Source organism: Phaethon lepturus, unplaced genomic scaffold, assembly GCF_000687285.1.
Source record: "Phaethon lepturus isolate BGI_N335 unplaced genomic scaffold, ASM68728v1 scaffold5328, whole genome shotgun sequence".
Lineage (NCBI taxonomy): Eukaryota > Metazoa > Chordata > Aves > Phaethontiformes > Phaethontidae > Phaethon > Phaethon lepturus.
The window spans coordinates 1-23,437 of record NW_010555395.1 but is presented as its reverse complement, the minus strand read 5'-3'; the positions used below and the strand labels follow the sequence as shown (position 1 = coordinate 23,437).

Genomic DNA, 23,437 nt, shown 5'->3' with positions numbered 1-23,437 from the left:
AAAGGAATGTGAAAGCTAAAAGGATAAATATTTTCCATCTGGAAAGAGGATTATACTGAAAGATTTCTATAAACAACTCACTGAGCAGAGAGACATTTACTCTGTCCGAAGACATGCAAATAACAAAGCAAGATTTTGTCAGTTGAAGACCATTAAATCCTGGCTTGGATTAAACAGATTCACTGTTATATAAAAAAGGCACTAATATAATTCACCCTACTCTACTGGTAACCATATTCTCAAAAAACATAATCATCACCTTTAATGTGATACTACCAACTCATATAATTAAAAAAAAAAAAAGACAAAAAAGCTTAAGTTGTATGTACTGCCAATGATTTTAAGTGCCTTTCAATTCTAGCAGATTTACAATTGCTGTTAGATATATACTGGAGTGGCATTCACTGTGAAGCAATATACAAACAGGCTAAACAAAGCTGTCGCCATTAAAAACTTTTATTTTGTGAGATTTAAGATCTAACAAGCATGTTAGCAGGGAGCACCAGACATGATCAGTGCAGAAAGACTTATGACTGGTGATTTTCTGGTGTATACTCTATCCCATCTGACCCCAGAACTGCTATTAGGAAAAATAAAACAGACATTTTCATGTAGGTATCACAGAAATGGGTCTTCAAGGACCAATTTTAACATAGGAACTGCTAACAGTCCTGCGTACTATTGAAATAGTCTTAGGTGTTAGGATATCTGGGAAAAAAAGTTGAGATACAAGTGCTACTGTACGTTCAAATTTTCTTATTTACTAAAACACGTCTCTCTCTCTTGTCACCATGTCAGAATAAAGAGTCTTCATTAACAGAAACAGAGGAAAGGTCTGTCAATGTAAGCAGACAACTAAAGCCTTTGCCCCCAAAGGAATTCAGAAATCTAAGTCACACCCAGCTTCTGAAAATACATGTTAGATACCCAGATACACCTCTGAGGACTATACAGAAATACCAGCAAGTTCAGGACCACTGATACCCCTGTTCCCACTCCTCAGTCCACATGACAAAGTTCTAAGGAGCCAGCCTTTCATAACCTACTGAATTGGGTCTTTGAGCAACAGAAAACATGCAATAGAAAACACATCATCAACAGTTCTAATGCAACATTAGCCAATTTGCACAATTGCCTTACTTACCCTGAACAGCTAAACCAGCCAGATGTATTGCTTGTTCCAGTGTGCAAGGAATGTTGCCCTCCAAGATATCTTTCTTTAATTGCAAATAATACTGATATCTACATGGGAAAAAGAAGAAAAAGCTAACATGGGCTTCTTAATTTAAAAAGAATGCAGATGAATAGGCCTGCATTTCCTATTCCTCTCTGCATTCTCCAGTTAGTCTGGAGGGTAGTCTTCGTCATCATTTGGATCCACTATTTCATGGTCTTTGTTAACTCCTTCCTTAGCTTTCACATATCACTGCAGAATCAAATACTGCTACCTCTTAAAGCAAAGATTCTCCACAATTTCTATCACACCCTAATAATTTTTTTTATTTTTACCTCTTCCTTCCTTAATATTATCTCCTCTTTACAATGTTCAGTACACTGCTGATGCATAGCTGCATTCTCTTCCAAAAGAACTTCAATCTATCCCTTCAATCACAATAGTGACTTTCATGCCTGCATTACAACTTCTGAGTACATTTTGTTCTCACTTTCAAGGCATCATTTTTTTTCCTCCTTTAATCTGACCTTTTCCTGGGTCATCTCTTGTACACACAACCATTTGTCCATAGTATGAACCACTATTTTCTTGAATTCTTCTTCCCCTTTTAGCCATGCATGGAACATCCTGTCCGAGCCCAAAACACCTCAAATCTCAAAAATGCTACTATAGCTACACAGACTTTTCTGAGAAGGACATTTGTCTTCTATAAGTCTAGTTTTAAAAGCTTCTTAACTTCCTCATATTGTATATTAACTCTTGTGAAGTAAGGCTTTAATACTGAGAACATGGAAGCATGTGCTGCTGATTCATTCAGTGATTAGAAATGTCAGATAAACTCCACATAAATTTTCACCGTTAGAGGATAAAAGATAGCTCTCTTCCCTCACTGTCACTGTGTTTAACAGGCTGTTAAACATTTTTATAAATATTGTTTAGACTCTTCCTGGATCCTACTACAAAAAAGCACTATGCCATACGACAGCAGGTAACATCCTTATACAACACACACACAAATGGCTGGGACTAAACCCAGGCCTTAAAAAAACAGAAACGAAAAAGCCACCGTGTATCAAGGCATTTGGGGAAACAAATATTCCCAGTCAATCTTTCCACAGAACTGCTATTAGAAGTAAACATACAGATGAAGAATTTTGATACTAACCTGTGATACTACAAATACCACCTTCTTTTGTCTATGAAATTTCCATTTCCTGGTATACGTTAAACACATTAATTTGCTTAAACATGCTCAATCTCATTTAAATTGAAAAGGTACGAAAAAAATGCACAGATTTCTGAAAATAACCCAGACTCTCACTATCATACATAGAAACAAGTACCATCCTCTAGGACTTGAGTGTAAAAGTAGGCACATAAACTCCTGCTTTCTACGTGGCAGCACACTGTAAAATTGCTGTTAAAGCTCCAGCATAAACACCATATTCTTTAAATAAATGCCAGAGAAGAATATTGAAGGTTTTTCAGGCAATTTAGCTATTCAGTGCAACACGATGACATTTATCTTACTCTAATGAATGCATCCTAGTACACCAACAAGCACAGAATCTGAGCTAAAGATTTATTGAAAAAGAAAAAGAAAAAAGACCACTAGAATGACTTTTTAAGCCAGTGAAATTGCTGAGAAAAAAAAAATCCCAAAACTTCAGAGTTTTCAGAAAGAAAATAATCTTACAGAAATTACACATAAAATAAAAACTAAAGCGTCTTGATGCAGACAGTGGTGCTGTAACTTACTGCTCAATGCCTGGCAGCTTATCTCCCTTAAAAGCTTTCACACCACAGTTAGTGGGAAAGGTGTCTGGGAACCTATGTTACCACCAGAGTACCAGAGTATATAAAGACAGTTTCAAGTAAGCAATTATTCAAGAATAATTTAAGCTGGAAAGGACCTCTGATTGATCATCTGGTTCAACTCCCCACTCAAAACAGGGCCAACTTGAAGTTACCAGCTTAAACAGGTTAATGCAAACACACATTTCTGAAATACCAAATATATGTTTGTAATCCAGTTACTGTTTTTGTACTCATTTGCCTGTTAAAATTAACAATTAAATCAGAACAACTACAGACATTAAGACACTAGAAGCCAATGTATAGGCCCATAAAAATAACTGGCCAGTCTATATGACCAATTGTACTTTTCCCCTGCAGTCAGCACCACTTCTGTGAAGTTCCCCAGATTCACAGTAGGAACGGATATATGATATCAAAGCTAACATCCACCTCCACTGCCCAGTGACACACACACACACACAAAAAATAAAATCACAAGCTGAAGCTTAGCCTGTAGTTTGCCAATGTATTGTACTGAAAGTACAGAAAGTACTGAAAGCAAAACAAAGAAAAGCATGGCTCAATAAAATCTGCATGTGCTTTGTGCAGGATGGACGTCCCCAAAAGCAACATAAGGCTCTTCAAAACAAGAAAAGAGACACACAAACATGAAGGGGCTAAAACAATTAAAAGTCTGACCATGCAAGTATGTCTATCACTGAAAACAGGTTTGAATAGATTCCTAAGATCACCAAAAAGTTAGTTGTTTGCTTAGTTTATCACATATTTAAGTATTTGAAAGGGAAATAAGTACACAGTTTAAACACAAATTCTGCCTAAAGTAATAATTTCCATTTCTATAGAGGTGGGGGAGGGGAAAGCAGACAATTTTTTAAAAAGCCATACATTTTAGAATGCTGAAAGGAAAATTATAGACACCTGAATGCAGTTTACCTGGTAATCTCCTGCTGAAGCTGAGAAACAGTAGGCACATAGAACACTACTCCAAAATACACAGTTGGCTCCAAGGCGTATTTGTCCAGCTGCTTTTTCAGAGGCTTGTCCAAATCTACCCATCTGCGCTGATTCTGCTTATTATAATACCACAGACTGAAATACGTAATCTGAAAAAGAGGCATTGCAATGATTAACAAAGTTAATATTGTGATACTAAATAAAATATATTGTATTAAATTCTTGCAACTAGGAAATTAAAGTTTTAAAACACTGACTAAGGCTATGGGTTATTGAAAACTTAAGACAACTGGAGAGACATTTAATAGCAAAAGTAGGCATTATTTCCAGATAAGCAATCCACATACATAAGCTCCCCCACCTAAAACACTACCAATCCTACTCTGTATTTGCAAACAGTCCCTGACCCTGTTGTGGCAACTCACAGGGGTTAGTAATCACAGAATCACAGAACCACAGCATTTATGTGTGACAGGAAAACTAAGACAAGTGAGGAAGGCAAACAGAAAATGACACTGGACAGCAGGAAAACAAAGTATGGCTTCTCTGGGGAACCGGGAGGCAAGCTCACATGGGATGCCGAAGGACAGAAGAGCACAGGACAGCTGGTCGGTCAAAGACAAACTCATCAAAGCACAGGTCTTTTCCAACATTAATGATTCTATGATTCTATGTATGGCTCATCCACAAGCAAGAAAATGACCAGCTACAGCAACAACTTATACAAAATAAACCTATTAAGGATGAAGTTTTATAAAACAAAGGACTATTCATCATGATTTTTTGACATCAATAATGTCTGCGAATAAAGACTTGGAAAAATTGTCTAGCAACAACCTAGCAAACAAAGTGTTTACTGTTGTTTTCTCAGAAGCTCTAGCTTTTTGATACTTTGGAGTATAGATTTGAAATTCAATAGGGAGCAACAGCTGGTAGTAGAGAAAGGCCACTTTAAGTACTTTCCTGTGAAAACTTGCCTATATACACATCTGAAAATTCATATACATGTATCTTCTTAGTTTATAGTCTAAACAGGATGAAGAGACTACCCTCATGGGATTCTGGCTATCCGTTACAGCCCTGACAGGCTGACTATGCATGTAACAACCATGGCGTGGGTAGGTATGGTACATCCCAAACTTCAAGGACAGCAGTGAAGTCAATGTTCCGTATCAGCACAGATCATTAAGTAATTTGGGGCACAAAAGTCAAGGTGTAGCATTAAATAAATAATACCATCTATTCCATAAAAGCATTTTCTCTGGGAATTTAGCAAAACTGGGAAATTAGAGCCAATTCTAAGGCATAGTGTTCCTTTCACATTGCATACTGGCAAAATGTACTTCTTTGCCCCTCTCTAAATTAGCATCAGCATAGTTTTAAATGATTGTTGGTGGGTTTTGGTGGTTTTTTTTTTCCCCAACATTAAAAAAAAAAATCCTCTGAATTAAAGTTACTGTTACCATATAATTGCAAAAACAGTATAAAAAAAGTTAGGATGAAGTCTGCGCATTTAACTGTAATTGAGATTCCTTCTGCAAACTCTAAGACACCTCTGGTCCTATTTGATAAAAAGGAAAGCTGTAATACAAAATTAAATTGAATTAGAACTGTTAATAAAAGAAAAAAAGCAATTTTTCAGTATAGTGGAAGACATCTGGAGAAAAGGCAGAATGCTGATACATGCAAAATAGTTTTCTGGTTGAGAAAGTTTAAAAATCACCATAAAGAAACCGACTGTATTTCCACATCAGAAACAGAGTTCTCTTGTAAAGCAAATCCTACAAACCAAATTTTTCACAGGTGGACACTGTGTGCTCTTCACTTCTGAATTCTGAAAACCAAGAGTCAAATTTAGAAGTCATAAATACTTCCAGTTTCAAGAGAAGAAAAGGAATACAGCTCTGAAAACAAATACTATAAACAACACTGTGTTCTAAATTTCTCAGTGCAGGCGCACAAAGTTTGCTGTTACCTCAGACAACATTTGCTTTTATTTCTGTGCTTCAATCCTCCAACCATAAGATAGAGTATGTGGTAATCTCTGCCACCCCACAAAAGATATTGAAAAAACAGTATCTTAAGATGGAATCTTATGAAATAAGATGTTAGGAATTGTTAACAGTAGTACCACACAAACTCCATTAAGAAAGAAATACTACCTTCACTGCAACATCACACACTCAAAAGGGTAAAACGTACCGTATGACTACTCCTCAATCCTTCCTGCAGACTGAATGAGGAAAGGAAAGCATGTAAAAAGGTGTGTTTCTCTTTTATTACAAGACAGTTTTCACCATGTGCACAGTCACAGGAGCCTGTGATGCTGACATCCTGTAATTCCTGAGTGTTATAAATGTAATGTATATATAATGCAAGACATCAAGTAGAGGACCAAAAAATAACAGTTAAAGTTGAACTACATGCCATGAGCTACTTGATCTCACTTGCTAGGAAGAGCTCAAAAAAGAAAGCCTACTACTGTGCTGGCCCAGCCTACCTGCCCAACAGGTCAATCGCATGAGCCCCGGGCCGAGCACCGCCTGAAAGGTCGAACCACAACCTGCTGGGTGAGAGCAGAGGCCAAGGCAGACTGAAACCTAAGGGTAACAGCTAGAGAACCACAGAAGCACACCTATAAAGTTGAAAGACTTCTATCAAAGATTCCACACAAAGGCTTTGGAAACCAATTAAAAATGTATGCAAAAATTTCTAAGCAACTGTTTGAATAACTTTCCTCTGCAGTCTTGATGCATTTAAGCCTCAAAGAAGGACAGATGTGTAACATAAAGGTACAGAGAGAAAGAGCACCAACTTCTGTTACCACCACTACTGATTCAAACTCTCTCATACTCCCAGTCCTACACCCTGAAGTCTAAACAGAATGTATAGCTTATTTTTAAGGCATGACGATCACTTGCACTGGTCTGTTTCTTTAAAACACTGATCGCTTTTTCTTCCCTTACACACAGAACTGAGTAGTTACTGGCACAACAGACTAAGAAAAATATTTCCGTGTTTTAAAATATTCTCTGGAATCCAGCATATCTTTAAACAAGATTTTTCTCCCACAGTATTTTCCCTTCCAAATTCCTCAACCTGGACTATAAAAAACAGAATGAAAGCCAAGTAAAACACTGTGGACCAAAGCCTGTCTTCTGACCTGTTTGCAAACCTTTCACTTGACTTCAAGGGCAGAATTTGATCCTGTGAGTTTTCAGAGGAGCTTATGCACCCTGGAATATTCGCACTGATTAAAATAGAATCCATTTTTATTCATTGCTAAAACATTTTATTATTAGCAGCTCAGGACAACACCCAATTCTAAAAAGAATGTCATGACATAATTCTTAAAATACGTTAAGCTGTTAAGACTAACACTATTTTGAGGTTCATTTATTTTAGTAACTTATTCATGACCCTTTGAAGAAAATCAAGTAGAAATAAAAAGAACATATAATTTCTGCACAGTTACTTTCTACCTAACTGCTTTCTGTCACTACAGACAAGAACAGTAAGCATTTCTGCATGAAAGGTCAAGAGCTATCAAGAACTCAGAAGTACCAAAAGCCCAACATGGTATCACAGTTCACAAGTTGGTGGGAGTGGAGTGACTTCATCTATGAAGTCAACTAGACTTCCTAAGCTAAGCAGAGGAGCTTCCTCAGCTGTGAGTGCCACAGAACTACATTGCTGTAGGTGACTATATTGTATCTTTTGGCATGACATGGGATGAAAGTCAGAGAAGCAGGGTGGATCAGTCTTAGGAAGAGACTAAAGTAAAAATCTTACTGTGGAGTTCAATTTCCTAAGAGCGGGGTATAGAGAGGACAAAGATTGACTCTTCTTGGAAGTGCTTACTGCAAGTATGAGAAGCAGTGGGAACAAGCTGCAATGTGGGAAATTCCAATTAGATCAGGAAGAGAATTTCACAAGACTAGCCGAACACTGGAAGAGTTAGCCCAAAAAGGTGTGAAATCTCCATCCTTGGAGGAACTCAAATTCACCTAGGCAATCCCTGAGCCACCTGATGCAAGTGGCCTTCCTGAGCAGAGGGTGGGACCATGCAAACCTCAGAGGATCCTCCCAACTCAAACTAGTATGTGATTCTATGTCAATGTAGAATTGGTGCTTACAGAGAAACAGTTTACTGAGAAACTCTTGGATGTAAATGAAATAACACCTTTTTTAAAAAGTGTTATCCTTTACAAACCCATTTAAAACTGAGCTTTAAATTTTAAAATTCTCATCGGATTCCACATCTGTTGAGCATACTTTGCTGTTCCTCATGTTTTATAATCTGAATGGAATCAGTGAGATAGTCCTTCTTCCCTGTACCAACTGCCTGACATTAGTTAGCTACAACTAACCGCTGTGTTTCATTTTATTTCCTTAATATAGATCAGTGTCATCCCTAATATAATTCCACTTTGGCTCTAACCTAAAAATCATTTCTATATACCTGTTATTCTGATTAGCAGTATTAAAAAAATGTTTTAATATAGAATCTTAGGGTCTATTTTGGTCACAGTTTACACTATCTAGAAAACAAATAAAAAAAGACAAATGTGCATGTCAGATATCAAATGTGTGTCATCTTCTCACTTGAGCTTAACAGCACCTATTATGATCCCCAAATTTTACTGTACCTTCGATTTTTTGGCAATATAATGTATCAGGAAAATTTATGTTCCCTAGGATTTTCAGACACTATTACTGCCATCTTTAGGGGGAAAAAAAAAAAAGAAGAAAAAGGAAAGAAAAATCATTCTCTATAAACCCTCAGACTAAAGGAAAAAAAACAATCACTTTTTGTGGATGGAAGCAAGGAGGACACATAGACTTTACCACACATTCCCCTGAGGTGCAGCAGTGTTCAAAGTTTACTTTGAACTTAGGTATTTAACTATGTATTTCCCAGTTAATTTAAATATCCTATATTACGAATCTTACAGAATATCTCACAGGTTATACATAGACTGGAAAAGAGAATTGTTTTCTAATTGTTAATACAGTGCCTTCTAATTAATGCAATCTGCTACCTGCCTCAAGGGTACAGTGACCTGAGGAATCACCATCCTAAGATGTGAGGCAAGAAATTTAAAAAATAAAACAATAACAGGTTTACAGATGAATGCAATCAAAACATATTTTCAGGCTTTTCCTCTTTTACACTGGTACATACAAATAAAACAAGCCATAAGACTCCTGAAGAGAGTGCTGAAAACACCTTCCCATTATTGAAGGATAAGCACTTATCGGACTTCTAAAACCCCCGTTAGCCCAAGGGCTCCACTGTGTCTAGCTTTATTATGTGCTTGGATACAAAACAGCTCCTGCCATCAGTATATGACAGTTTATTTAAACTGTGTGCAGGAAAACTGGGTCAATAATCTTGTACTACGCACGACTGCCAGATACCAAGCAAAACCTTTACCCTACGCCCAATGTTAAGAACTACGGAAGGAGACAAGAAGCCCTGAAAATTCTCCAGAATCTCCACTCTTATCACAGCAGACAAGCTCCTCCACAAATCTTCCCAATCTCTAGGGAAGAAAGGATCTGGAGCAGCCTGGACGGGCCGTGTACAACATCCAGGACTTCCTGGAAGTGATGGAGAAAGAAACTTGCGAGTCTTGTCATGTACCAGCCACCAAGTGGAAAGCTGCACTCCTCTACACGTTGCCACCACCAACTCTTCTTGCAGAAAAAGGAGGACTGTTGGCTAGCCTTATAAAAAAAAATCCCTCCCTCTTCCCCATCTTGAAGGTATTCGCTTTAGGGTATGTTTTGTTATATTATTTTTGTTGTTCTAGTACTGACAAGATTGTCAACTGTAGCTGCAGAAAGGAGTATTAGCAGGGTAGCCACACAAATACAGGCAGAAGTCAGTCTTAAGGCTTATTTCTTTCATTATGTAAACCTTTTTTCCAACATCTCCCCCAATTACATTCTCCTAATTACTCCAATATGGGATTCACAAATGCTATTTAAACAAAGCAGTTGCCAACTATAGCTTAAAGCAAAATAGCAGAGATAAGAAATAAACAAAATCAATACTCTGCAAGGTAATCTGACATATTCTAACTTATTCAAATTAAAACACTGCTGGAACTGCAATACACAGTGTTTTACACCCTTCGAGTATAATGAATAAATGGGCTTCTGACAGGCAAGGCAGATTCTTCTCATCAGTATAATAAGACAAAGGTAAACCTGCTAATTTACAAGCTAAAAAGCAGTACCTTCATAGTGCATAGAAGACATTATATCCCATCAAGACATATTGTAACCTCTTGCAGAAACAGGTCAGTTATCAATCAACATGACCAAAAAATGTAGAAACATTTTTTGGTTTTTTTTTAAATCATGTTGCTTTCTCCCACCACCATCCACGGCTCTGAGAAGGATGGACTCACGTATCCGCTTTTGACTCACACCTTGCACAGCACTGACATTAAAAGTAGTATTATGTTTCCATTCATCAGAGGCTTAAATTCTGATTGCTTTACAACAGGGAAAAGCAAAATTTCAAAGTAATCTAAAAATACTAAACAATAAACTAATGTCTTTGCTTCGGAAGTAAAGAAAACCTCTTCTGTCAAAATTAGTATAAAACTATACAGCGATTCACAGACATTGTGACAGTGAAAAAATTGAGTGGTATAATCAAGTTCTGACCTAACTTTATAAAAAAGCTAAAGAAGTCAGAGGCAACGCTTCCTAATTGATACTATTGTTTTAACGGAAAAACCTTAATTTTGTGCTGCTCAGTGTAGTAGGACCGAGTGCAAATTCTGTATCTGATCGTATCCTTCTGAAAAAGGAAAGACTACACTAACTGCACTGAGGCAATTACTGAGTTTTGGCTAACTGCTCTGCCCTTCAATTTACCTTGGCTCCTAAGTTGCAATTACAGCACACTTATAATTATTATATGTTTTAGATGGAGTAAAGTTTGTTTTTCAATAAAATAACATATTTTAAATTAGATTACACACAGGAGGTCTGTATTTTTATAGATTCCTCCATGACAATTTCTCCTTTCCTAATTTTAAGGAAAATTTGGATCAGAGAGGCAACCATACCAGTTCAACTATAAGCACTGCTTCTCCTCTTATTTCTCCAAGCATTAGCTAAAATTTAATCAGATTTTGATAAAAGGCAGAAGCATAATTATGTTAGTGACCCTTCTGTCATGACTTGGCCCAACTTTTATTTGCCAATCAATATGCTTTCTGATACATATACACGTAAGAATATTTACAGTTATACTTGGTCTTATTTTAAAAACACTCTTCAGGCATGCAAAACACATTTAAGAAACCACCACACCGAATTAAAGGTATTTTTATGTGTTTTCTCCAAACAAGAGCTGATACTTTAGAGGTCAGAGCAAAGTTTTACAGCATAGTTCAAGCATTTCTGAAGCACTGTTTCAGAGCTTCAAAGTTATTCAGGATGCGGATAATTGATTCCTTCTTTCCTATTCATGCCCAAAACAAATACAGGAACTTGCACATGCATAACACACTCTCCACAGAAGTCCCTACCCTTAGTTCTTGTACTTGGGCCCAAATCTCTACCATGTATCTGCACTTAAGTCAGACTCTGCTTTGTACACAGTAGCAGAATTTGCCCCTTCATTCTGGTTTAGAAGTGTTATTAGGAAACAGAAATAAAAGACAATCCAGCAAGAGAGGTAAATCAGTTGTAACATCTCCTGCCAAACATCCTACAGATATCCAGCTGTATTAACATTTAAAAAAACATTTCTCTATTTTCAAGTATTTAATTTGTATACTCATGCTCTAGATGCAAGATGAGCGGTGTTGCACATACTTTTTAAGGCAGTTAACAATCAGAGCTCTCAGCAGTTTTTTCAAAACTTGTAATTCCAGAATGGTTTTCTGCAACAGATACAGCTTTTTGCATAAATCAAATTTGGTTACAGTTCTCTCACCAGAAAAAAGACTGGCTGCGCTACAAAGGGTAAGTAACTTATGTTCCCTGTTCCCCATGGCTTCTTTCCCCAGTTCCTCAGTTTGAGAGCTGGATTATGTACCTGTTTGCTGACGAGTCACATTCTGGGAATACCAGAAGATATTCTTCTTAATATAATGTATTAATTTCACTTTTTTGTAAAGCATACCATTCAGTAAAAAAATAAAATTGTCAACATACTTATGACTTCCTAAACCTTAACTATGTGTCCGTACTAGTATACAACTTGGAAATTGAGAAGAATTAATTGGAAAAACAAAAGAAAAAATCAGCGTTTAGCCACACAAAGCATAATTTGAAGACTAGTCATATACATAAGGATCTGTTAAAAAAAATGCCTTAAAAGATGGCACAGCATTAAAAATAAGCCGTTCAATTCACTGCCCAAATTCAGTCATTACAGATTACACCAGAGAGACATTTACAAATTTTACCATTCAATGGGTAAAAAGGTAGAGATTCCCTTCATACCTCCTGCAATAAACTGTTCTGAAGGTGCATGGGAACTGCACATCATAACTGCATAGACCATATACAGTAATCCAAAACTGATGCCTTGGTTTTCGTAACTGCCTTAAGTCTCAGTACTCAAATACAGCCACACTCTTCACATTTAACACTTTGAATTCACATTCACACTGTAGGGGTGCTTAGTGCATTAACAATATGAAACACCTTATAGAAAGTACTTAGTATTTTACAGCACTAAGAACTAATACGGTTTTTGCAGACTTAAGCAAAGCACTGAGCAAAGTTTTCTTCCTGAAAACTTTCTACTAAGCAAGCAGTCAGGAATGATCCAGTATCTGCTTGGCAAATCTGACTATTTAAAGGCAAAACAATGTTTTTTGAATGCAAGCTCTGGAAAGTAATTTATACCCCTACTTTCCATTCCCTTTTATTGCAACACATTTTCCTGCCAAAATAATCCATGCAAGAATGCATGACTGAAGGAATCTGCTCAGAGTTCAATAGTGTACTGTCAACTCCCTTAGTCTGATATATGACTCTTAATTGAGGGAACTGCCATCTTTCTCTCTTTTTCTTTTTTTTTTTTAAAAACAGATTTTTAGGAGTAGCTCCAAACAGATAGATAATGAAGAATAGCTGAAAAAAACTGCATCTCCAACACTCTGTGAATAGTTCAATAAAAGCCAGCAGTAATCATCCAGGAAAACAAAGCCTTTGTGTTTTGCAAACCAAATATAGTTAAATCCTTTACCTTCTCTTGACTTAGCAGTGAGATCTGAAAGTAGATAGATAAAACTGACAAACTCCATTCAAACACAGCAATAACTGAATACTAAATATATGATATTTGATGTGTTCCAAGTAAACACTAAGGCTGTAAGAATAGGTACTCTCCCTTTGCTAGAAAGAACACGTTGAAAAAAAGAAGTCATACTGTTGCATAGAATTGCATTTTTCCAAAATAAAAGTACACTAAAAAAAATATATTTGGAAAATCTACAAGAATGCATATTGGGATTGAAAACAACCACAGTAAAAAAAACCACTTAGAGATCAATAGATTCACATCTATTTAATTTATTTATTATTCTCCAAGCCGGGGGGGGGAGGGGGGGGAATCTGAAAACAATTGAATGTATGTAGCATTTCCTACCAGGAAATCCTACAGTAATGCATGCAGTGTACAGTAATAAGTGTTTGCAAGATTTGAGTCCTAAATTTACTTGCTCAATATTTGAGCAAAGCTATAAGCAGTTGACATTGCTTGACCATGAAAATATAACATTTCAAAAAATCATAGTTACTAGCCAACAGTCATTTTCACAATTACTCTTATTTGTTACCTAAATCTAGGGTTTTCATCCTGTATTTGCATCCCATATTCAAAACACCATTATATGGCAGACCACATAGTAGAGAAAAAGCATCTTTTTCAGACCAGTGTCAGACACTAAACTTCTAGTAAAAGTTTTCTCTCTCCTGCCCCCCACAAGTGCACATGCTGTCACGTTTTAATGACTACAAAATGAACTAAACCTTTTGAGACTCCAGTGGGAAATGTCAGTTTACACAGGATCAACTACTGCAATCAAATCCACCTGTGCTCAACAAAATTATAAAACCCTGACATTCATTCATATGTTGGTAAACTATGTAGATTTCTATAAATAACATTTTGCAGCTCAGCATTTCAGAATTGATTTGCTCAATACAGGAGATGTATGAATAATCACTAAATGTGTGAGAGAAGAGCAAACTTCAGTTGCAAAAGGATCCTTCAAAATACCAAGTCAGGAATTTTGGGGAAAAAAGACAAATTACACTGACACATACAGATTCAATTAGTGCAAACCATGTTTCCTCAGGACACCAGCACTTGATCTGACTATATGTTTGCTCCAAGACAGTGTCTGCAAACATGTTTGCACATTGAACAAGCAATACAAATAGTTGGTGACTGGTACACTTACCACATTTTGTGCTTTAGGCTCTTTTCACAGCACTCATCCATCAGGAAGAAACACACGCACACAAATAAATCTCTTTCATATCCTAAGCTAAAAGTTGTCTCAAGTCTCACAGTTAACCATATTGCTTACACAGAAATTTTTTTGTTGTCATTTTGTGGGTTTTTTTTTTTTTTTTTTTTGTAACAGCATTTTCAGCATTGTGAAGTTTAAAAACAGTCACTTTATCGCTCTAAGCTTCTATTCACTGCCACTTCTCACGTGTCCTCCCCTTGGGCATTCCCTAGCTCTGCAACATAAGTTTTGCAACTGTTTTGGACCACGTTGATTCCCTATCATGACCAAAACATGAAGAAACAAAGGGAACACAGAATAGCTGCTCCAGTAAAACTGACTGCCCCAAATGGTACGGATTTACCACAAAGGTCATCTAGCACTAGAGACAAAAATCGCACCTTCACTCAACGGTTCGCTTACCTCCCGCAATTCAAGCCTCTGAGCCACCGCTTCCAGACTTTCCTGGCCCGTGCTTTCCACCGACAGCGTGAACTCCACAAATTCATTATTAAGCAGCTGGATACGAGCCACCAAGCAACTCTTGCTGGATACTGTATAACGTCGAGTTCGTTTCAATTTTAACCCAAAAGGTAGAGGCATCTTCTTTTTCCCGTGCAGATGGTTACTGATATAAAGCTGCTACCACCGGGGCCTTGGGAGGGGACAAGTAGCTATCTTCTCTCAAAATGTAAGGAGCTGTAAAGTCTCCAGAGATCAACCAGCAGCAGCAGTACCCATTAAAGATAAGCAAGTTTTCCACCAAGAGACAGGTAGAAGGGGCATCCACTGTAACCCTAGAAAGTAGCAAAAGACAGTAAGTACAAGAATCTAAAATACTTTGACTGAAAGGGGAATGGAAACCTGGGAAAAATAACATGTATATTTTTTCTAAATCTAAATAATAAGTCTGCTTTTCCAAAATGCAGTGCTGTTATGCATTCAAATAATGAAATAATGCCCAGAGTTTCTGGTTTTTCCACAGACAACACCACTCTTCGGCAAGTTGACTTTTTTTTTTTTTAAACTCAGAAGTGAATAGTGAGTCTTAATCAAATGTGGCTGCAATCTCTTAAAATAAGTATTTCTAAACTGAACGGGTATTTAAATCAAATCCCTTTACGAAGTCCGAGTTGCCTAAGGTATTTCTAATACTGAACAAAGCCATTTTCTTTACGAGCAAAACCAGCAATCTGGCTTGTTTTTCAAAGCGGCGTGCAGCCTGGGCTGCTATCTGTTGGATTAAACACAAAACCAAGCCCCATAAACAGTTATGGGAAAAAAAAGAAAGGCAGGAAGAAAGGCATTAAAGCTCACACCTTGGCCATTTCCTACCAGACAATTAAAATCCAATTCCTCTAATTTTCCCTGAATTACAGCTACCTGTACCATTATTTCTTACGCTAAACTGCTGTATGATGTTTCAGGTTACGCTTTGCCTCAGCAAAAGAGTCTACGAATTCTGAGAACCATTTATTTTCCTTTTTTTCCTTGAAAAGCACTTACTCTCAGCCTAAAGGTAGCCACCCATTTCCCCACCCTTTGCAAACACCTTCACACCGCCTCTCCTGGCAGCTCCGTAACACACAAGCTTTGCCTTTCTCCTCTCTCAAGCATTTTCTTACCACACGCACCCTGGCCTAAGAAACCCGTCACTCTTACTAGTGCTGGTTTTCAGGAGCACATGCAAAATAAAAACATTCTCTAAATCCGGAGGGAGTGTCAGCAGAAGTACGTGTGTGCAGGGCAGTCACTACCGCTCGGCCGGGGGCTCGGGCTACCCCTGAAGTGAAAGCGCTTCCCACAGGCGAGATAAAGCCACCATCGCCTCGGGGTGGGGGGGCTGCCCCGCCTCCCTCACGGCGCCGCGCCTCACTGACACCCCTGAGACGGGACCCGCAGCGCTGCCAGCGCGGGGCTGAGCTGATGCGGGGCAAGGCAGCGGTTGGAGGCAGCCGTTGCCCTGCCCGCAGCCCGAGGGCCGGGCCGCCCGGGGGCAAAACTGCGCTTCTTCCTCTCGGTGTTAGCGGCTGGGGGCGGGGGGGGGTCGGTTGGCGGCAAGCCGCCGCACCGCCCGAAAGGAAAGAGAAACCAAGCACCTGCATTTCTTTCAGGCTGGTATGTAGCACTAGCGTATTTAAAAAGACGTAATTTGATTTCTGAAGACTGTTAGAATTATCAGACAGGAATAACATGAGGATATCCATTTTTTGGGGGTAGGGGAATCAGAAGAAAGAGCCTCCCCCTGCACACCTGTTTTTAAACTTAAAGGTGTAGCTGTAAACAGATTGCCACATACTACTTGCACATTTACACACATACCTAGAAATATTAATGTTATTCAACACAACCACAAACTCTTTAGGTTGAAAATCTCACATCAGACTCCCTACTCCCTTTTAAGCAGCATGGCAAAGAAAAAAGGGAGGCAGAGACACTGAGGGCCTAAAACAGGGAGAAAGAGCAGGCAGCACAGCATTTTTTCTCAGCGACATCTTTGCAACTCTACTCCAAAGAATAACCGTAAGCCTATTTCCTGACCATGTTTCTAACAGTCTGGAAGCAGTTGTACTGTCCACACAATCCCCATCCTCAACAGATACCACCTAAAATCTTAATTGAATCAAAAAAAACCCTGACACGAACATTAACTTGTTTCTGGGTGCAGCTGCAGAATACGTAACAACTGATAGCAACAGGTTCCTCTGAAAAATTTAAGGATATGCAGGGACTCTTCACTTTATTACTCGGTCTGTACTTTGATCCTCCAAATCCTGCCTCCCCAGAGCAGCATGCAGGGAATGCTCTACAGACAGAAGCTTTCAGGTTTCTGCCCGCTGCCAGCAGAATCTCGCACTGGGTTTATTCCTGGCAGAGAAAGTTTTGGCTGACTGACCTCAGCTCATGTCCCCAGGGCCTGTTTTCCAATACATTCTGTGCAGTTACGCACTTTCTTCAGTGCTACAGCAATGAGAGAAAACAACTTATTCATCTTTTTGAAAGCTGCAGTCAGAAGTGCAGTGCTGTTTTAACCTCAGTTTCTATGTAGCACCACTGAATATGAAAGACTTTCAAACTTTTATGCCCCCATCAGGCCCTTAGAAAAGTGTTCTAAGGGCATGGGAAAAAAAAATTAAAAAATCACCAACCAGAGGCTGACACCAGACAGGTGACATTTCCAAACCATCTAATGCTGACTTTCAGTTATTTCGCTGTGCAGACAGGTAGCAATGCAAGCATAGGAAGAAAGTTTAGCACAGAATTTTCAGAACATGCCAGGAGCGCTCTTCAAGTTATGACCTGTGCATTTAGCCTAAATGATTTCATTTTAACTCAGTACATGTCTGACAATTTTCATTACTTCTGAAACACAAGGAAATAAATAACAAGGAAAACTTGAGTAACTAACTTCCAGTCCATGTCACAAAAGACTAACTAAAACAAAAAATAATTCCTGATGTATCATAAATATTGTAGAATAAAGGCAAGTTTGATGAGTAACACTGAGGTACCATTCAGTAACTTCTACTGCTAGCCATGTGTACTTTTTGCAAACACAGCTGTGCTGTTTTTATTCAGCAGCTGTGCATTCTGTGCTAGGTTCTCTCCTATTTGCCTTCTGCATTACTTTAAATTCAGATACATCCGCACTGTTTTAAAGCTACTTCAGCAAAAGGGAACTACATACCTCCACGAGTTACAAATCCAATTGATGACCTCTGCAATAACAAGGCTTTATTTATCAAGCCTGAAATTTTCACACAACAGCTAAAAAAGTCTGTAGTGGCCAAACTTTGTACATTTGCATTTCGACACAAACATGTAGTTTCAAAAATGTTGTATCAGAATTTTGGCAACATGGCCATGACTGACGCATGATTACTGAGTGCTATAGTATCTTTTTCTTTTACCTACACCTTCCACTCCCCCTTCAACAATCAGCATTTCACTTTACAAGGATTTTTTAAACAGCCTGCATGAATGACAGCGTGAAAAACAAAACTGCAATATATGATGCTGAAAAAGTGCTCCTATCATTTCAAATTCTTAAAATACATATATTTTAGAAATATTTGAGGAGCAAAAAAAAAAACCCAGAATACTCCACCATCACCATGTTTTACCAGTTAATCTTTGCCATGACTCCTGGACTTAAAGAGCAGCAGTAAGTGCACATCTCAAACCTCCCCTTCCTCCTAGAAGCACAGTTCTACAGCCTTATACTTTTCAAAAAGTAAATGCTTGAAACTCCCCAGTCTTACAGTAAACAGCAGTGAAGATCACCCACTATGTTTTTACTGTGCCTGCTGTTTTCCCCTTACCTTGTGCAGTGATCCAGAGACACCGAGTCTCCTTTCACATACGTGCAGCTGAAAAAAACTCACAGCACTCCAAGACTTTTTCTCCTGGAGCCATCTCATCGGTATTCCTCGGGAACTGACTTACTGTGTTCCTCTTGTCCGAAACAGCTGCTATCTCGGCTAACCCACCTTCTTCTCAGATCACTCATAGTGAAAACATTCCTCACTTCCTGTCTCAAAAAACTTGCTCTGGATATCATTCCACTGGGTAAAGAGCTGGGGGTGGAAGAAAATATTACAACAAAATAAACCTGTGCCAGCCAGCTCTTCAGGCAGCCTCTTCCACGTGACGCTGCGCTGCATAAGCGCAAATTGCGTTCTCAGAAATATTTTCAAATCGCCCGTCTCTGTGTGCCTCTGTGTGTGTGCATTTAATTTCTTTTCCTGGAGGCGTTCCCCTTGCTCTATCCATGCGGAAGGATACGCTGAAAGAATTAAAGCAAAGGCCCGTATGCTTGTAGCCCATTACCTCAGAGAGTTGGAATGCCTGGCAGGGAGAATGTCAGCAATGAACAGCTGCTTCTCTGGCTACAGAGGCATTACAGAAATAGGGGTTACAACAAATAGCAGGCAATCCTTGCTTTTTTTAATCATATAATAATTTATTTTAAGCCTTTCCAATTAAGGCAAATCTCTTACCAAAAAAATCTGTTGGTCTTATTTTCATGCAGCCTGGAAATATTTTCAAGGTTTAATCTGTATGTGTCATACCAAATGACCTATGCACATGCATTTATGTCTGCAGCTAAAAACAAAAGTCCTTGCAAAGTTTCATTTGTTCGTTATATACACAGCAAGAAAATGCAGATTAAAGACTGATCTTTCAGCCCTTGTCTGGACTTAAAACTCCCAAAGCTGTCAGTAGAAACTATGTCCTTAATAACAACTGTCTTAGCAAGCATTAAATACATATCAATTAAGTAATATTTACAGTGTTTAACCAATGCAAACATCATATAAGGGGGTGCTCTTCAGTCCCACAAATATATGGAGACCTCTGTGTGTGTGTGTGTGCTTGTGAAATCAGCAATCGTTGTATGCAATTTGGAATTTTATGGCTCTCCACATTGCGTGAGCCAGGCAAAAGTATATACAAACTTGAAACAGGTCAGGGATGAGGAAAAAGGTAAAGTGAGTATGTGAACACTGACTCATGACTGTCAAACTTAGAAAGTGTTTTGGTAATGTAAAGCGCACAAACATGCTACTGTCTGAGCAGGTCTAACCTGCAGATCTACTGTGCAAATAGCATGTTGCTCAGGAGGACACTAATCTTAGCTGAAATATGTAAGTAATTTTGTACTATGACAAATTTTTCTGAGTTATTTCTCTTAGATGCAATGGTCTTTCCTCAGATCAGGGGAATATATCTTTTTTCCCCCTCCATACATCAGCCATAGTTATGAGGAACAGTCCATAAGCCAAAAAAAAACCCTCATTCAGGTGAATTTTATATTGAGTAAATAAACTAATTTTGAATTAACCTAAATGGATACCCTTTTCTAATGGTGTCTGCTACAGGGCAGAACTATGGTAACTTGCCAGAGAAACCTGACTGATACAAAGCATGACAAATCCCAGCCACGAAAATTCAGGGTAACAGAGGCAACCCCTCCTATTTCTAAACAATTCATACTGGAAAAAAGGTCTCAATTCTCTTATCTGTCACATTTCCTGTTCTAAATCTTGATCACACCCATTTCCTGCCTGATTGCCTGCCTAGAAGTTGCATTTATTTGAGTTTTCTTACTTTCCATAGTCAGTCCTTGCTGCGTATTCTTTCTTCACATTTACATTAAAGACAACACCTCATCTTAAAAAGAGACGGCTAGGGCACTGTCAATATGATCCTCTGGAGCCTACATTTTCTCCTTTTGAAGCTCATCAAACTTTTATTCCTGAATTAACTTTTTTTTTCTGCTTTCTACAGCCCCAGTTTGTATCCTAACTTTGTATTTTTCTGCACTTCCTCCATTTTGCACCATCTCATTTTTTGCCTCATTAGCTCTCCATTACCTGCTTTGCTCCAACTATCAACTCCAATATAAAGGACAAAGAGACAAAGGTGTCCATGAATATGTGATGAACTCTGATAAAGAGACATCAGTAAGACATAGAGTGATTGCCTCAGGGCACTACACTGTGCTTCTGCTTCTCCTCATTAACCCCTGGTCAACACTCCTGACATGCATGGGTAGAAACACCTGCATCTTTGCTGTGCTTTTTACTCCCTTGTTGAAGATTATGGGAGGAAAAGACTAATACCCTACAGCTCTGTGTTGCAGCCCTTGTTCTATAAGTACAAAGAAAAGTTTCTGCCCATTGTGTTGAATACTGCCTGCCTATAGGGGAACAGAGATAAACCTACTTTTTTCTTATTTATATCTTCCCTTCTGGAACAGTTTTGATTTTTTTTTTTCCCCCCATCGTGGTCCAAATACGTGATTGCAGTTGAGTGTATCAGCCAGCAGGGTGAAGGCTGATGCAAGTATTCACCTTGTTCCAATTCTGGGCACTCTGTCCAGCTTCAGGTCTTTGCATTGGCTAATGGCAAGACAGAAGGCTGGAAGTGAGCGAAATAGGAAGCAGAATCACTCACCCTCCAGGCAGAAAACTGGTATGCATGTATGTACTCAGCCTAGTGGAGAGTTTTCAATTTGTGATAAAAAACACAGGCAGGATAATCCAGAAACTACTCATTAAAGTGGCATTCCCAGGATGCTGAAAGAACGAAGAAGTCATGTGGAGAAATATCTTGATTTACTCACTAGCCATGTAAAATCGCAACTTCATGAACTGAAAAGTCATAATACCTCTGATTTTACATGTGACTCAAAGCTGTCCTCTGAACAAATTCACTTTATTCTTCACTTCTGTGTTTTGGATCTGTGTCCGAAGCCTCCCTGAGTTTTCATCATGCCATTTCTTAGTTGTGAAAAAGCAACAGATGTCTGGGTCTTCATGCACCATTACGTATTTCTTGATGGTAGTGGAGAGAATGGAAGGTGCTGGAAAAATGAGCATACAATAGGTCTCGTACATGCTTGAAGCCTGAAATTTCACATTTGCAAAATTCACTTTTACTTATAAGGCACAGTAAAATATTGAACGATGCTCTACTAACTCTACTAACTAATTGAGGTTATAAAGTTTTCCTGTTAGAAGAAAACAGGCAGTTTTCCTACACATAATGCAGTGCTCAGCTTGAAGCAAAGAGCTGCTGTTACTCACAAAGGATACATTTTTTAAACACAATATTTCTTTCTAAAGTAAATCCATTAGTTATTAAATAAATTCAATTCCTATTTCTGTGCTACAATAATTATTTTTCTTGTTGCAATAATAAATACAACTTATCTGAAATCTTAAAAGAGCAAAATGTGTCTCCTGAAGGTTAAAATGGAATGTTGTAATTAAACTAATCTGTTAGTAGCTGCATCTCACTGTAACACCAGCGTATTATAAGCATAGTCAGGCAAACAGCGCAGATCATTAGCAATAATTAGTCTAGGCCATCTCTGTATGATGTTTGGTTTATATTAGGAGCAGTGATGCAGAAAGAGATTAATACAGCTGTTAACTACAATGCCTGGAGTTTATTTTACCCTTTCTGTAATGTTACTACTCACTAAATCAGCTGAAGTGAAGCTGGGACATTGGTGCAATAGATAAATAGTATGCCTCCAACATGACTTCTCTTCTGCTTATTATCATCTGCTCTGTAAGGTTGTCTCCACATAGTTCTTCCTCTGTCAGCAACTGATCCCTTGTAGCAATAAGACTAGTAGATGCTGCAACCCCTTTATTAAAAAAAAAAAACCTCAAACACATGCATGTTGTTTTCAGGCTTCTTACCAGTCTAACAGGGGATCACAAGACTAAAATTCAATACTAAAATACTTTTATAGTATAGCTGTAGTAAGGCATTAAAAGTTACTTTGATATATCATGGTCTAGCAATACACAAAGTATTTGTTTTTTAACAAGAAGGTATGTAAATTTTCAATTTTTGTACTTTTTAAGAAAGAGCATTAATAGTAAAATAACCTTGTAGTTAACATTATGGTATTCATACTTAACCTAACCCATGTGGCATTTATAAACCAATTTTGCAAAAACCAGGAATGAAGAGGCAACTTAAGAAGAGCTGAATGTGACACTTGGGCAATTCACAGTAGGCCCTCTGACACACAACTATTTAGAAATATGCTAGAAGGTATGTTTTTCTTTAGCGCCAGACTACCACGTGTCGTGGCTGCCTCATGCTCACAGAGCAAGACAGGCCGCAGCTCGGGCCGCTGAAGTGGTGTGCGGCGACAGACCGCCCAAGGAGGCCGAGCTGGGGCTACGTGTACCCGTTCTCCCCGCGGTCATCGCCTCAGGGGTTCACCGACTCCCCAGGCCGCCCTCGGGCTCGCAGTTACGGGACATACGGAACATTAGGTTCAAGAAGCAGAGTATGGTGCGCTGGGGCGACTGCTGGGGGAGGGACAAGGAGGGGCGCGGGGAGAAGATGGGGGCTGCGGAGGAGCGGCAGTGTGAGCGCAGGCACCCCACATCTCTCCGTTCGCCCCCAGTCGCCTGCCGGGCGCAGCTCACCGCACCCCCGACGCACTCCCGCCCCCTCGCGCTCC

General features: G+C 38.7%; 1 protein-coding gene across 1 annotated transcript in view; it reads right to left on the bottom strand.

Moving 5' to 3' along the window:
• PTPN21 (protein tyrosine phosphatase, non-receptor type 21) overlaps positions 1–15,051 on the bottom strand; it is a 36,111-nt gene extending 21,060 nt beyond the window's left edge. The window contains exons 1-3 of the mRNA XM_010292129.1: positions 14,866–15,051; positions 3,926–4,095; positions 1,145–1,242 (exon numbers count right to left, since the gene is read on the bottom strand). Of these exons, the coding sequence (XP_010290431.1) occupies positions 1,145–1,242; positions 3,926–4,095; positions 14,866–15,045 (448 nt within the window). The 5' untranslated portion in view covers positions 15,046–15,051. The remainder of the gene's footprint in view (positions 1–1,144; positions 1,243–3,925; positions 4,096–14,865) is intronic.
• Positions 15,052–23,437: the final 8,386 nt, after the last annotated feature.